The 17,014-nt window shown below is 37.5% G+C and overlaps 1 protein-coding gene across 1 annotated transcript; it reads left to right on the plus strand.

Moving 5' to 3' along the window:
• The first annotated feature begins 1,968 nt into the window (after positions 1-1,968).
• Positions 1,969-13,132, plus strand: LOC149282211 (claudin-1-like). The gene is made up of 4 exons (XM_089498483.1): positions 1,969-2,191; positions 11,761-11,925; positions 12,512-12,596; positions 12,970-13,132. The coding sequence occupies exons 1-4, from the start codon at positions 1,969-1,971 to the stop codon at positions 13,130-13,132; spliced, it is 636 nt and encodes a 211-aa protein (XP_089354609.1).
• Positions 13,133-17,014: the final 3,882 nt, after the last annotated feature.

The following is a 17,014-nucleotide window of genomic DNA, read 5'->3' on the forward strand; positions in this document are numbered from 1 at the left end:
GAGTAGTGGTGGGCTCAGCATAATATGGCCATATAATGTGACTAAATCTCAAATTTTGTCATCTTGGAAAGGTGGTTTTAAGTAGACTTAATGAAGATTATAGTTTGCCTGGAGACTCTGTTGAAGTGTCATTTCTTCAGGTCTCCATGTCACTGTCAAAAATCTCCAGTTTGCAGGACCTCCTACAAATGTATAATCCCACCGAAAAACATAATCTGCCCCTGCCCGCTGACATAATTGGCCCACCAATGTCATCAGTCTCTCTGAAGAAGGGAGGGCTCCAGGTAGCCGGAAGCTGGAAGTTCCGAGCTATGTGGATAATGTGACTGTTGTTCTGTCAGTAATACCATTCTCGATTCTTCCGGTATCCATTGACAGATTTGAAGCATATTTTTGTCTTCGAGGCTATGGGTGCAGCCCAACTAAACACTAAACATGGATAACTGTTTTGTATTACCTCATACTTTTCAAGACTTAAGGCCTCGGGTTTCACACCAACCAGAAAACACGCTTTATGAAATGATAGCTGTTATTTTTAAACACAGTAATATTAGCGTTTAATGGCTCTAATTGACTCCTCCACTGCAGCTACTATAATTGCAACACAATTTGCCAGAACTTTAAGATGCTGTTTTCTATTATGTACAAAGGATTTTGGCGTTACAAACATACTGTCATTGTCTACATTGCCCTCTCCGAAAAGTAATGTTTAAGATTTTCTAACTCTTTGAGGCTAAACCTAAGAAGGATAAGAATTTGTAGAATTGTTTGAAAGAGGTACAGCGATACAATGTGAATACTCATTCATTTCCACAGGTTTGCCTTAATAAACTAAAAGTAGGTTTTATTTTAAATTACAGACACATATCTGTTAACTGGTCCTTAATAAACAGCATCAAGAACATATTCCGAGATTTTACGAGGAATTAAAAAAATTCTCCAATGTAACAATGAGGTAATTCACTAGGTCCTGCATTTTTACGAGTTACAAAAACGCAGGGCAACTCAAGTGCATCAAGTGTTGTGTTCAACTTCTTAAGGACTTCCAGCTGAATTCAGGTCCCAACACACCCGGAACAATTTAGATGATATGTTCCCTTAATTTAGAACCAGGCATAGGCAACAACAGGGTTACTTAATGACTTCATGTACACTAATTAATTCCACATACATTCTTTATACAAGTACCCAAATAGATGCATGTAATACTAGCATAGATCTTACTATATTATAGTATAAACAATATTAGTATGTATTAGTATATACTATATTATGAAACAAAATAAACAGAAAATATAGTCTAAAATGTCAAATCCTATTTTCTGTCTTCTAAAATCAGTTCACAGCTATAGGCAAATGTAATACTGAAACATATTTCTTAACTTAAACATTATTACAAAAACAACAGGAGTGGAGAATCTACATTAACTGGTTGATATTTGTGTACAAAAATAAAAAGTGCTGAGTGTCTGATTCATCTATTTTTCCATTTTATTGTTCCGTATGTTTGTGTATTTTCATGCCTGTCTTATAACTGTGTGGGGAACACCTGGCTTTGCAAATATGTATTATGGATGAGACAAAAACAATAGCTTTCAGGGCTGGAGTCAATTAAGCCACCAACCCACTAGCAGTCAAAGCAAACACAAAAAGAAAACATGTCGTGTCATATACTGTGGTGGGAGGATGACTTCTCATGAGAATTTTTCAATTGGTGTGCTCAACCTACTAATCCTGTGTTATTCTACAGAATGCCACTAGGAGGACACTTGAAGACAATTTAAATAAGGCAGAAAAGTTGATTTTCTCATTCAGGTCCTAGCCTTACAATCTGCTGATCTACTTCTCCCACAGAGTCTACAGAGCAACATTTGAAAAATATTTTTTTTGTTTTACATTTTGAAAAAGGGGGTTATTTAGATATCAGCAGGTCAGGTAGCGGATTAGCAGTAATACTAATTCTATAAGATGGCCAACGCAGGCTTACAAATTTTAGGATATTTCATAGCTTGTCTAGGTTGGGTTGGGTTTATAGTGGCTACTGCTATTCCTCAATGGAAAATGTCCTCCTTCACTGGAGGTGCCATTATCACTGCTCAGGCGACCTATGAAGGCCTCTGGATGTCGTGTGTCATGCAGAGCACTGGACAGATGCAGTGCAAGACCTATGACTCGCTGCTACAGTTGGACAGTAAGTACATTTTTCTTTGTATTCTTCACAGTGGCTACAAGAGAAATACACAATGTATGCTGCTGGTGAACTAACTAAAACAGACCAAATATATTCGTATATGAGCAAAAAGGTAGCTTCCCAGGACATTACAGAGGTGACAAAGGAAGACATCATAACAAAATATGGGGAAACCATGCCCATACAAAAACTGGTGAAGTTAGTATTATTTTTGTATACAAAAAAAAAAGTTACTTTAACTCCTAAGAGCACTTTTCATGTATTAGTAAATCTATCCCTGTCAGTCTAACTGTGATAGAGAAATAAAATAACTGAGCACTCTCACCTCATTAGTCTCATTTCTGCTCCAGTAACGGTATCAGGAAATGCTGTGTACATAGGCTTTGTAAACTCGCTTTCAAGAACTTAGACAATACACATAAGTAAGTACTACAGGATGCACATGAAACAAGCAACATTCTACATTACACGAGGTGGGAATTCTAAATGATTAGATGGCTATTAAAAAGGATACACTTTACAAGGCACAGAAATTTATAATATACTTCTTGCGTTCTTGACATTGACACATTTATAATAAATGACAAAATTAACTATTCAAAAAAATCAAGAATTCAGCGAATACCATAAAACACCTATCTATGGCATAAACATTAGGGATTCTGCCACACTATACGGCCATATATTGCTTAGATCCACACTAGGTCAGAGTACCCCAAGCTTGACGAGCCCTATCTAATTTTTTTAATTTGTTTGGTATTCGCTGGGTATGCACTGAATTCTCGCTTTGTTTTGTGTACATATTGGTCATTATTGTTCTAGGGAATCTTAATGTTTATGCTCTTTAGGTTGAGTGCTCCCCTATTTTTGTATATTTTTGTTCTGTGCATCATTAACTATTACTGTAATTGATGTCTTGAATTATTTTAGACAGTTACACTACAGGTTGGAAAGGGGTGGGGAAGCTATTGTCCCCCAAGTAGCTTTGATTACAAAAAGTTTGACATAATGTTTTTTCCTGCATTATTTAACATATCATACCCAGGATGCCTAGAGTTATATGAACTATGGAAATGTACACTGTACAAGTATCAGTTTTTTGCTCCTTGTGGGGACTTTTATTGTTTTATTTATTGTATGTGTGTGAGCTCCCTATTATTTTGGCCATTATACTGCTTTGACCATTTGACTAAATTTGGTCTGCAACTTTCACCTGACTCCACCACCTGGACAATCCAGGAATAAAGAGGTATATCCCAGGTCCAGGACTTTATGACCCAGGGTAATACTGAGCTGGTGGTCATGCGAGTCAAAATTCCATAATGGGCAGACTGGGCAGCCTTTGGACAACTAAATGAAGCTGAATGGACCGGGGGTGAAATTGCTTGCTCTGTTACACTGAGGTAGATTGAGCTACAGTATCAGGGTGTACATGTGCGGAAGATTTGTAAACTGTGGATTGACCCATAGCCTTGTCAGTTCAGATTCTGTGGTAAGAAGAAGGTGACTGACACTGTCTGGAGCAATAAAACTTAGAGCGGGTCTCTCGTTTCTTCTCTCGTCATTATTCTCTCACATTTTCTTTTTTTTCTTTCTCTCTTTCTTATCTCTCTCTTCCCTCTGCATTCATAAACCAAACATTTTAGCAGCCACTGATAGCCCACTCACGTGGCCACACCCATTACCATGCCTCAGACAGAATGTCTCCAGGAAACAGTAGGGAAAAAGGAGGGAACCCCAGTGCACACTCACAAATGCACATACACAGGAGATTTGGTCATGTTCCCTGGTGTTTTTTAAGTGAAGCACCACTAGTTAAGTTGAAATACAAATTAACATGGACCTCTTATTTAAAGGGACACTCCTGCCATTATACACACTTTAATGCCTGTGATAGCTAAGCGGTCTCTTAAAGTTTTTGTTGTATCCACCTTGCAGATGCATTTACAGAATCCCTCCATATGCATTCCCCTTTCCCCATACATGCAGGGTTGCCTGTGTGCATAATTGAATTTCATGGGAGCTCTTTCTTGACAATGATTGTCAGTGGCATGAAACGTCAGAGCACATAGGGGGCAGGGAGCTGCAGCTACCTACGGCTAATAATATTTTTATTTTTATAATGTATACATTTGAAAGTGTTTTCCAAATACGTTCATATGCATTTATTGGACCCTGGTGTTTCCGATTAAGGTTCCTGACATGAAAAATGGAGATAGCAATATTAGACCAAAACAGAAATGGATTATTTATTTGAAGCTGATACATTTTATTGGACCAACGTAGAAACAGATATAAAGTCAAAAGCTTTCAGGGCCTCTTCTCAAGGTTCTCAAAACATGAAGACCACAGAACAAGCCAAATGTAGGCAACTAATGAAACCTAGACATTTAGGTCACAACAAAAGGGAAAGAGTTAGTTATATATTTAGGAGACCACAGTACTACCTTTCATACACCCAGGATAGACTAACCCATACTAGTAAGCACTGTCATTTTCAGTTATGTAGAGTAACTATACTATACTCATGATAAACATTTTGAAGTCTTACTATCAAGCTTAGTAGGACCAAATTTTAACAGATGTATTTTCATCAAGAAATGAAACCAGTGAAGCAGTTGCAAATGTATTAAATTCATACGCTCGAAAGCACATTACAATTACATATGAAACTAATAGCTAGACCGAGGTGGAGTTTATAACAAACCTGGGTAATGTGTTGTTCTTTGCAGAAAGGAAAATATATGCATCCTGTGGGAATATTGTCTTTGAATGGTCTGATGATTAAGAACACATTTGGCGACCAGAGTGATTTACAAATGTATGCTAGTCTCTGTGAGATAAAATAGTATACAAAATACTAAACTCCCTTCTGGCAGGTTCAAGTGAAATATTGAAAGTTGCGTCACAGAAAAAAGTCTTACTGCTTATTTGTGAAATGAAAAAAACGAAAGGATGTGCTGTAAGGGAGCTTTTTACTTGGCCATTAGTTATTCTAGGTAGTATTGTATCTCTTTCAACTTGTCTTGTAGCATAAATGAATCCCCCCAAATTTTCCCCAAGGGACATTGGCTCCCTTGTTATGTGGTAGAGGGATCGCTTCCTTCCCAGACATGCTGACCTAGGCTTAGTCTAGAATACGCCATTTATGTATTTACCCTGGTTTAGATCTAAATAGTTGTGTTTCAGAACATATTAATACAAGTAAGTGAATTCTTTATGGTAGAAATAAACAAACCTCTCTGAGTTTGACCTAGTGCTTCACCGGCTCTCCAGGTTCGTTTCATCTTTCTCCAGACAAGGGAGAAGTGTTTGGCCATGCCTACTCCCTGCCCAATTCCCCTGCCACTCTCAGCAAATGTAAAGCAGCATGGTACTAGCCCTGCTGTTAGCCCAGCCCCTAAACATGGCTAGCTCCCCCCTCATACATGACTAGCCCCACCTCCATTTGAAGCTACTAACACCTAAGAGGGAGAGCTCAAGGTGGCCCATCTTGGGAAGTTATGGCAGATAATTACCTTGAGCATGTCTTGTAATAAGTAATCACATATCACCAAGCAGCCTTAAGGAGTGGGGCTGCAGGCGCCAATATTATGACCCTGTGTCTATGTTTTCATCCATATTTGCTTAATTTAACAAATGCGCAATCAGATGTATATTCAAACATTTGTATGACGCAATCAGTTAAGAAGACCATGTGTATATTTCCAACAATGAATGAAATGGACAGAAACTTAGTGAGGTTTTGTCAACCATATTTTTGGAACATCCCTAGCTCCATACCCCCCATTATATATATATATATGGAATTTTTTTTTTCAATCTAATTGTGGAAAATCTAGACTCCACTGTCTGTTCCAGGACACATTATTCTGCATTTTACTGTATGTAAAACAAACATATCTATTCTCTGCTGTTTCCATAGAAAATGTAGTAAGTCTCTTAAATTCATAAAGGGCAGCATAAAAGTAAAAGGTCTTTCAGCCAGCCTACTCATGTAGGTGAGAATGTGGACAATGCAGAACATGTCTAATCTTATAACTGCAACGTGAATTGCAGACAAGATATTACTTGTCAACACAGTCAAACGGCAGCGCTACATATTTTCTGTAAATGCTTACCTCTCCTCCCTAAGAGTAAGGCAACGGCTTCAAAGCAATCCACTTTGAATTTCTTCTTGCTTTATTAACTACTTCAGGCATGGTAAAACATAGTCCTGAAAGCACAGGCAGGTTATCATTATATGTCAAGTGTAGATAAAATGACTTATGTGATACAAATCAAAATGGTAACTACAGGACATTCTATAGAATGTGGGATGTTTTTATTTTCTTTGTTCTATGAGATCAAGGCAGTGGCCCACAGGCCTTAAACCCAAAACCATCCTTGGTACAAAAAGTATGACAAGAAGAATAAATGTTTGTCTGTATGCTGTAGATAATAAGAGCGTTGGGGCACTTCCGATAATGTAAATGTGTCTTCTGAATATGGGATATAGAATAGGAAGGCAGTCTCCAAGGTGTAGTCTTTGATTCAAGAACATGAAATAAATGACTCTTTATTCATAAAAATGTTCAGCAACAATAGATCCAAGTAAATCCTAACCGTAATATTAGTTTATTTCACTTTATATAGCCTTCAGAAAGATCCATAAGGGAGGTGCAGTGGGTAAATGTGCATGTGTGCGCACATTCCTATACACGCTTTCACAGTCATTTCCGTTGGTTTGCCAAATGCAGTTGGGTTCAGGAACCATTTAGCCAATCTAGTCTACCTGTCTTCCTTGCTGTAAAGACTCAAACCTCAAAGTCACATCTTAGATTTAGGATGGTCATATGCGTATCCTTTGCATATTTAAATTCAAAACACTCACTCTATTAACCACTACCACGTCTCCTGGGAGGCTGCACCACTTATCTACCGTGCTCTCGGTAAAGTAGAAATAACCTTACATTACATCTAAGTCTCTCGTCCTCTAGTTTTAGATCATGACTTTTTGATCTAACATCCCTCCTCCTTTGAAACTAACTTCCCTGTTGCATTTTGTTAAAGCCTTGCTAAATCCCTTTTAAATAAAAAAAAAATGAGGGTAAGCTACTGCTGGGAAGAAATTCCATATATCTACTACCCTGTCTACCTTTTAGAAATTAGTTTTGCCAAGACAACATTGTCAAACACTCATGATTTCCACTATGGTAACTACAGGACATTCTATAGAATGTGGGATGTTTTTATTTTCTTTGTTCTATGAGATCAAGGCATTTTTGCATTTCAATAAGTCTGACAGACATGGTATGTAATTACACTGGAAGACCTGAAAATGCTTTTTTTTGTCTCAAAAACATACCAGATTTGAAGAAAGGGTAAGTCTATTCATACAGTGCAAAGCGCTCTGGCTTTAAGCATTTTGGATGAACTTACAAAGAAAACATTTTCTGGTTGAGACTTGCTCGCATGTTAAACATGTTGCAACTTTTCAAGCAAACATTTGGCAAGTATTAAAACAAGGAGGATTTCCATTATGTTATTACATGGTCACTTTTCTCCAGATAAGTAGAAACATAACAAACATCAGCAAGACTCAATCCTCGGCTTCTAAAATAATAGCACTGCTGCCAAACTAAATACATACATGCGCATATTCACAAAGAAAAGTATGGTATTACTACAGCCATACTCAGTGTACTTTATTCCGAAACTTTACACAATACTCAATATCTGGCCCTTTATTTATTCACAAGAATAACAATAAGACAACTTGTCCAGCAACACAACTATGGACCAAAAGTGGTGTTGGTGTAGAGCTGGACATTATGAATCTCCTGTTGAGTTCTGCCAAGCTGGTTGGCGTGTTATGGAGTCCAATAGAGTTTTATTGCGCTCCGGGTCCTATAATTTTGTAGATTGGAACCATTTAAGATTGGCTGACAAATCAGTTTTCAGTGCCTAGACAAGTTGATAATAGCCGTTTGCTGCAATTCAGCAGTCAAGTCAACTGTAGTTGTGGGAACTTGAACTGTATGCTGAGCTGGCAGTCTTTAGTGACTTTAGTCAAAAGACACATTTTTTCATTTCATACCATACTGTTTTGGACATAACATATTTTACTGTTGGATAGCATTTATATTTTTCCCTACTTTTCAGAAAAACATGGGCATTTTGTAACAATGTAAGCAACAACATTTAATCTATACATAGTTCAGCTACCAAATATTGGCATATTCTACTTCTTTTATTTTTTTAAAAAAGTTAATAGTTGAGAGTTGTCTCTAACACGTTTCAGGTTATATATAACATAGTAACATAGTAACATAGTTCATAAGGTTGAAAAAAGACCAAAGTCCATCAAGTTCAACCTAAATACATATTGTGTCCCTACTGTGTTGATCCAGAGGAAGGCAAAAAAACCCTTATGAAGCAGATGCCAATTGCCCCATACCAGGGGGAAAATTCCTTCCCGACTCCAAATATGGCAATCAGAATAAATCCCTCGATCAACGTTCTGTCCCTATTAATCTAATATCCATAACTTGTAATATTATTGCTTTCAAGAAACACTTCCAGGCTCCTTTTGAACTCTTTTATTGAGTTTACCATAACCACTTCCTCTGGCAGAGAGTTCCATAATCTCACCGCTCTTACTGTAAAGAACCCCCGTCTGTGCTGGTGTAGAAACCTTCTTTCCTCCAACCGTAGAGGATGTCCCCTTGTTATAGATACAGTCCTGGGTATAAATAGGTCCTGGGAGTGATCTCTGTACTGTCCCCTTATATATTTATACATAGTTATTAAATCCCCCCTAAGCCGTCTTTTTTCCAAACTAAATAACCCTAATTCTGATAATCTTTCTGGGTACTGTAGTCCTCCCATTCCCCTTATTACTCTGGTTGCCCGTCTTTGAACCCTCTCCAGCTCCACTATATCTTTCTTGTACACTGGTGCCCAGTACTGTACACAGTATTCCATGTGTGGTCTGACTAGTGACTTGTACAGTGGTAGAATTATTTCCTTGTCGTGGGCATCTATGCCCCTTTTGATGCACCCCATGATTTTATTTGAATAGCAGCAGCAGCCTGACACTGGTCTTCTCTGCTGGTGAATACAGCAGAGAAGAATATATTTAATAGATTAGCTTTTTCCTGATCCCCGTCTATAACTTCTCCCTCATTACTTTTTAAGGGGCCAACGCTTTCATTTTTAACCTTTTTACTATTTATATAGTTAAAGAACATTTTGGGGTTTGTTTTACTCTCTTTGGCAATGAGTCTTTCTGTCTCCAATTTTGCTGCTTTTATCTGATTTTTACATATTTTATTTTTTTCCCAATAGCTTTTTAGTGCTTCCTCACTGCCTTCCTGTTTTAGTAGCTTAAATGCCTTTTTTGCCATTTATTGTCCCTTTACATTTTTATTTATCCACATTGGTTTTCTCTTGTTCCTGACTCTTTTATTCCCATACGGTATGTACCTTTCACAGTGAGAATTTAAGATATTCTTAAAAATCTCCCATTGAGTGTCTGTACTCTTGTTTTTGAGGACATTTTCCCAATTTACAGTGTTAGGGGCTTCTCTTAGTTGATCAAACTTTGCCTTCCTAAAGTTCATAGTTCTTGTGGCTCCTCTAAGAGTTCCCTTATTGAAGGACAAGTTATAATGTATCATATTGTGATCACTTTTTCTTAGATGCCCCCTGACCTGCACATTAGTTACTCTGTCAGGTCTGTTGGTTAATATTAAGTCCAGTAGGGCGCCCCCTCTGGTCGGGTCCTGTACCATTTGGGACAGATAATTATCCTTACTTATAGTCAGAAACCGGTTTCCTTTATGAGATTCACAGGTCTCGGTTTCCCAGTTTATGTCAGGATAGTTAAAGTCCCCCATAATAACCACCTCATTGTGATTTGCTGCCTTGTTTATTTGCTTTAATAATTGATCTTCTGCTGCTTCCATTATATTTGGTGGCTTATAGCAAACCCCGATCAGTATTTTATTATTTTTCTTTCCATATATTTCTACCCATAATGACTCCACATTATCATTTCCCTCACATATATCCTCCCGCAGTGTGGCCTTTAGGCTGGACTTTACATAAAGGCAAACTCCTCCCCCTTTTTGTTTTTTTTCGATCCTTCCTGAATAGACTATAACCCTGTATGTTAACCGCCCAGTCATAGCTATCATCCAACCATGTCTCTGTTATACCCACTATGTCATAACTTTATTCAGACATTATTAACTCCAGTTCGTCAGTTTTACTGGTCAGACTTCTGGCATTAGTAAGCATACAATTTAGAGGTGTATGGTTTTTTCCCTATGAAGCCTATCCCTATTGACTATTCTAACCCCTCCCTCCGCTCCACCCCCAGGTACATTTATAAGTCCCAGCTCTCTATCTACACTATCTTCCCCTTCTATATTATAATTTCCCTCCCTCCCTTTCCCTAGTTTAAACACTCCTCCACCCTTCTGGCCATCTTCTCCCCGAGCACAGCTGCACCCTCCCCATTGAGGTGCAGCCCGTCCCTACCGTAGAGCCTGTATCCGACAGAGAAGTTGGCCCAGTTCTCCTTCCTACACCAGCTTCTGAGCCACTTGTTTAGCTCCCTAATCTCCCGCTGCCTCTCTGGTGTGGCACGTGGTACAGGCAATATTTCAGAAAATACTACCTTGGAGGTCCTTGCCTTAAGCTTGCTACCTAAGTCCCTGAAATCATTTTTAAGGACACTCCGCCTACCTCTCACTTTGTCATTGGTGCCAATGTGCACCATGACTGCTGGGTCTTCTCCAGCCCCTCCCAGTAATCTGTCAACCAGATCCGCGATGTGCCGAACTCGAGCGCCAGGCTGGATGCTTATAAAAACTGATTTTCTTTCCTGTATTATCAATCAGATATCATTTGCATTTAAATATAAAAAGTCACAGCAATTTGTACATCTGAATGGAAGTTTAGATATTCATAAAATCAAAATATAGAATAATTCATCAGGAAAGATGTCCTCTGTTATATTGGGACTATTATATCATTTTATCACCGGGGGGCATTCAGCAAACTTCCTATACCCAATTTATTCACAGTATTCATGGCTTGCAATCAGCAAAATGGATCCATTAATGTTAGAGCAGAAATGCTAATTTCTTGACTCCTACATTTTATGGTGCAGTATACTAAATAAAACTATGTAATGAAGTTTGACGATTAAATTAAGTAATGTTTTAATATTTAAAACACATCATATGGATTTACTGTTAGATAAAACATCAATTGCAATCTCTAGTCCTCGGTTTAAACACATAAAAAAAAATAAGACAGAAAAGTTTAAGAAGCTTTTTTTCACGTCTTTTGTGTCACATGACAGTCAAGCCTTTCTGGCGAAATTATGACTGAAGAAAATTTTACTTGATTAAAGACCTATGTCTGGGAAAGGTTAAGGCATTTAACAAGTTGAACTACCTTTGATTTCAATTGAAGCACAAGGAAGCACAATTAAGTAATGCTACAATTTAAGTTCATGTATACAATGTACAAATACGATAAGGGCCTTTCCTAACATCTCCTCTCTATATTGACAGGAACTTTGCAGGCCACTCGAGCATTGATGGTTTGTGGGATCCTCGCGGGGTTCTTCGCAGTGTGTATTGCTGCAGTGGGGATGAAATGCCTGACGTGTCTTCAAGATGATGAAGTGAAAAAGGCTAAAGTTGCAGTAGTGGGTGGAATCATCTTCATTATTGCTGGTAAGTATAAACCCTAATATGCAGAAACCTTCAGAGCGTCAGTTTACAGGTTTATTTTTTAGACCTAAAAAATAAAGAGACCTTAGGTTTGCACGTCTACGCAAAGGCACTTAATTTTACCTTTTGGTTATGTTAATTAAGTACAGTTTCACATAGATAATGCTATGACTGAGCCGTAAATCGTGTTAGGAAGAACAACTAAGTCTGAGCTACTGTTTTATTATTTGTTTAAAAGCATTAAAATACATACAAAAAAAAAGATCTTTTCTACAGCAATGGCAACAAAACCCTTCAAACTATCAAACCTTCAAACTTCCTCCTCTTGTCAAATGATTTCTGCTAGAACTCAATAGTGTCTGGGAAAATATGAATGTAGGAAAACATGATATGATTAAGTTATTCAGCAGGATAAGCATTTTTACATTAAAAGGAATGGTGATACATTACTGAGACATATTATATTCTAGGGTTGTATTTACAAATGGCTTGCTCAGAAGGATTTACACATGAAGCCAGTTTGCATTTCCATTTCTATTCTCGCCTTGTAGTGTCTGTGTCTTCTTATGTGACGGAATTTCTGTTCTAGGTCTTTGTGTACTGATAGCAACAGCCTGGTATGGACACAGAATTGCCCAAGACTTTTACAGTCTAATAACTCCCACCAATGCCAAGTAAGTTCTAGTCCAATGTTTCCTAACCACAGGTCTTTGCAAAAATGAAATAATAATTTGTGGATATTCTTTATTCCTATGCAAAACTATCTTACATACAATGCTCATATTGGGCTTGGATATCAATCTTCTCATATAGAATTACAGAAATATGGATGTTTTAGAGAAGGCCCACAAATTATGCTCTTTTGTGTAATATATGATACTGTGAGTGTAGTCCGTGATTGAGTTCTTTTTATCCAATTCCCCTTGCTAAATGCAAGGCTCTGAATTTACATTAGGGCATTTGCACCAAAGCAATGTGTCCAAGATACTGGTACTGAGAAGAACTTGTATACCTAATGGAGCTAAGTTTCTTCTTTTTTTCCTCCAGGTATGAGTTTGGTCCATCTCTGTTTATTGGGTGGGCTGCTGCTGCTTTGGCAATCATTGGTGGTGCCCTGTTGTGCTGCTCTTGTCCTAAGAAAGAGGTATCCTACCCACCACCCAGAAGCTATAACAAGAATGCACCCTCTGCAGGAAAAGACTATGTGTAATGAGGAACCAAGAAGAATATTGAGGAAAATCACTGCCACTCAAGACTCTTAGCCGCTTACCACTATGACAATGGGCTCTGTACCCCATTACAACCTATACTGCATAGATGCCCACAACACAATGTATTGGTTTGTCCTTTTATAGTGACAACACAAATGGCCTCTAATATTAGAGGAAATCAAAGGCAGTGATTTGTTTAAATAGTTGGTCTTGAAGAAAACTCTAATTTCAACAATAAACATTTATAGGAACTATTTGTAAACGGGAAAGGGAATATATGTGTGTTTATCTGTGTGCGCACCAAGAAAGAACTTCCACATATACTGTGTGAGAAGTGTATTAAATACAGATGCATCCCAGTATTGATATATTGCTCTAAATTCCTATTGAATCAAACTCTGGGACTCGGTTTACAAACAATAGGCCTACAGCCGATTATTATTTACACCCTTTACTTAGACTTTACTAATGAGAAAAAATATTAAAATGAAAAGATTTCCAAACCGTGATGGCATCACATTGTTCGGTAACAAAAAATGTATGATTTACAAGCTGTGCATGTCTTATGTTTAAAACAAAGTGTTTTGCTAGCTGTAAAGTATTGACAAATTGCCTCATAACGTTTTACAGTATAAATGTTAGCAAAGCTGGCAGACACTTTAAATGGTTAGCCAGACACAACATAATGGCCACTTGTAAATCTCCATTGTTGTGATTTTAACTCTAGGACACAAAATCACTTACCATATGGAGCCGTTGTGACAAGAGTACCAGGTTGAAAAAAAAGAAGCCAATAATATTTTTATGGGTTTAAAAATGGTAACCGAGATTAACCAAATTATCTATACCTATAATCTCTATAATATAGGCATTTTGTCCATTCATATCAATTTCAGTTTTTAAATAAATGTAAAAAAAAAAAAAATTCCTGGAAATATGTGGCTAAAAGATGAATCCACTCTACCTAATAATCTAAACAAATTGAGAGCTAATATTTTAATAAAAAAATATTACTACTCTAACAAAGTACCATATACAAGTTTTATATTAAGGAAAAGACAATCATACTTTATCTTTCATTTAAGTGCAGTGTAAACTGAAATATTTAGTGCATTGTAAAATTGTCTATTTTGCTTGGGTTTATCGTGAAATTTTGTCAGTTCCAACCTTTTTTTTTTTTCTATAGCAGAGAAGAAAAGGAATGAATTTAATGTGCAGAGTCGTTTTAGCTCACTGTACCTTGTCACTCTGTATCGAACAGGTTTTTATGGATATTTTTTAGATGTAATCTTTTTCAATAAATGAGATTTTTACAAACATCATCTGTTTGGCCTACTTTGAGCATGACAGTATTTATAACGATAGTGCTCTGTCTCATATCGGTCATTGGCTGGTGTGGAAGAATGAAAATAGTTGCAGATAATGTATGGGAAAACCAATATAAAGGCATATAACAGGTTATAAGGACAAGATTTGTTAAAGCTTGTTGATCCACTGAGAAATCAAGATGTCTATGTGCATACATGAATTCCTTCCTTCAGAGCCATGAGACAGGTAATGCTTTTAATGCAGAAAACCGCAAAAGTATGTCTAGACATATTACTAGCAGAAAGAGGGATGTGGATATACTACAGGAATACCCCACATTAACGTACTCAATGGGATCCATAGCATGTATGTAAAACGAAAAAGCACTAACCTTTTCACTTATCAATGCATGTACTGCAATCGTCATTTCCACCACAAAACATGCAATGCTCAAAAGACATGCGAAAGACGCGAAAGAGGAGAACTGATGTCATGCTGTTGTGCGTCCGTTCTCGCGAGGCAAGTGAACACAAAACAGGGGAATGGTTGTGCTGCAACTATGTCCTTACTTGCAAGTGTCCTTAAAGTGAATGTCCTTAAAGCGGGTTATACCTGTACTTTACAGATCTCTGGTCATAGCTTATCTGGAGTATCGTGTACAGTTCTGGAGACTCCATGTCCAGAATGATATTGACATTCTGGATAGAGTCTAGAAGGGGGAGAATGGTTTGCATGAACACAAAATGATCAGGAAGTAGTGAGGGAGCTCAATATGTGTTTCTTGTAGGAGAAAGTGAGAAGATATGTGATAGTAACATATCTTCCCTATCTTCCCTGTGATAAGTAGTATACTTTAATGCAGTGCATGGGATAAGCATAAATTGAGATTAAGCACTGCTTAGGGTTTTAGTTTTTATAGCAGGAAAAATGAAGAGACTAGACAAAGTCAGGGAGCCAGTGTATATTGTACATGTCCCGGTTTCCTATAAGTCCTCAAGAAGATGTCCTTATTCTGTGGCATAGGTGTGCAATGTTTGTATGCAGGTTCACCTGGAAGTCAAAATATACTGACACGGTCGCACCCCTTGGCTTGGAGCTTAAATGGAGTAGTGTTCTTTCGGCTTTGCAGCTGACATATTGAAGACCATCAACGTCATGCTATTGCTAGGTTTATATATGTCCTCAGTGAAAATAATCAGGGCCTTATGTTTTGGCACTACATTTCTATACCATCACAGATTACATGGACAGACCATACTATAATAAAGCCAGGATTTAATGATTAATAACCTTTTAGTTTACTTAATATATGAATGTATTGGGTGAAAAAAAAAAAATCATTTAAGGATTTCAATTGATTGATGTATGCTTTGGGTTTATTTTTATCTGTATTTCTTTCTGAGGGTCAGCTATGCCAAATAGATACATACGCCAACTCTCTCCTCCAGACATGGCTACAATAGATTCAGATACCACCACTAGATAAACTAGATAAATATATCACATTCTCCTTATATATAAAAAATGTACCTGTCACACAAGAGGTATCCAGCTGCTGTCACAGTTGTACTCATACATATGCCCCAACCCATCTCCAGCACAGATCTCTGCACTAGAGCTTCCTCCTTCCTGATCTGATCTAATTCCCCGTTGCTCTGCATCAGCAGATATTGGGGAGGACTTGTTAGTGGAGAGGTCTGTACCAGCAGTTGCAGAGGCTTCTAACTCCAGATGCTGGTGGCTGCTGGTGGGATGGAGGTCCACTGGACAGCTGTTCTCTGCCTGTGGGGTAAGCGTGTGTAAAGGACAGCTGCCACTTATGGGCAGCGTTAATGACAGTCAAGTCTGTAACCAGGGAGCAAACAATAGCTCACAAACTATGTGTCGAAGATCACTGATCTATGATAATTCTTTTTTGCAAAGCCCTTGAGGCTAAAGTTCAAGTAAATTGCAGATTTAGCACTTTACATAATTACTTTGAGCAGAATAATTTGTTCCTGGTCTTGAAGCGATAAACAACCCCTAGCAACATTGGACCTGTGTCTGCTTGATATTTTTTAAGATTAATATAGCAGAAACAAAAAAGGGATGTGAGAAGTTGGGGGATTCTTAACTACAGGCACCTATCCATGATATAAAACAGAAGATTCTGTGTTTTTCCAAGTTTAACCTTGTTCTGAGTCCCCTTTCTACTCTTGGGTTAAGTTAATCAGATAAAATGTCAAACTCTAAATTCTAACCATTAAATCGGTTTCCCACACCGATATAAAGATTGTTACAACTATTTTGGGGTTAATATTATGTATTGTATTTTAGATCCTTATTACTTTTTTCACAGATTACACATCATCGTGAAATGATATATGGAATGTCCTTTTAGAAAAACTGCCTAATAAATCAACATGAGGTTAATCACCAAAGTCAGGAGGCAAGATAAAATCTGAAAATGTAATTTTAATGGCGGTGGCATATTTAAAGGTTTTGCAGTCTTTTGCAATTAACATAGAAATAATGATGTTATTGATGGGGTGTTCTAATGAGAGATTTGACCTATTTAAAGCAAACAAAAAGAT

Source organism: Sceloporus occidentalis, unplaced genomic scaffold (assembly GCF_023333645.1).
Source record: "Sceloporus occidentalis isolate IW3139 unplaced genomic scaffold, rSceOcc1.0.p SCAF_121, whole genome shotgun sequence".
NCBI classification, from domain to species: Eukaryota; Metazoa; Chordata; class Lepidosauria; order Squamata; family Phrynosomatidae; genus Sceloporus; species Sceloporus occidentalis.

What these genes read in the sequence shown, in the direction of transcription:
- LOC149282211 (XM_089498483.1), top strand. Translation starts at nt 1,969, where the DNA reads ATGGCCAACGCAGGCTTACAAATTTTAGGATATTTCATAGCTTGTCTA. An exon ending in AATCATCTTCATTATTGCTG is followed by an intron (nt 11,926 to 12,511) that starts GTAAGTATAAAC and finishes TTTCTGTTCTAG; the next exon opens with GTCTTTGTGTACTGATAGCA. An exon ending in ATAACTCCCACCAATGCCAA is followed by an intron (nt 12,597 to 12,969) that starts GTAAGTTCTAGT and finishes TTTTTCCTCCAG; the next exon opens with GTATGAGTTTGGTCCATCTC.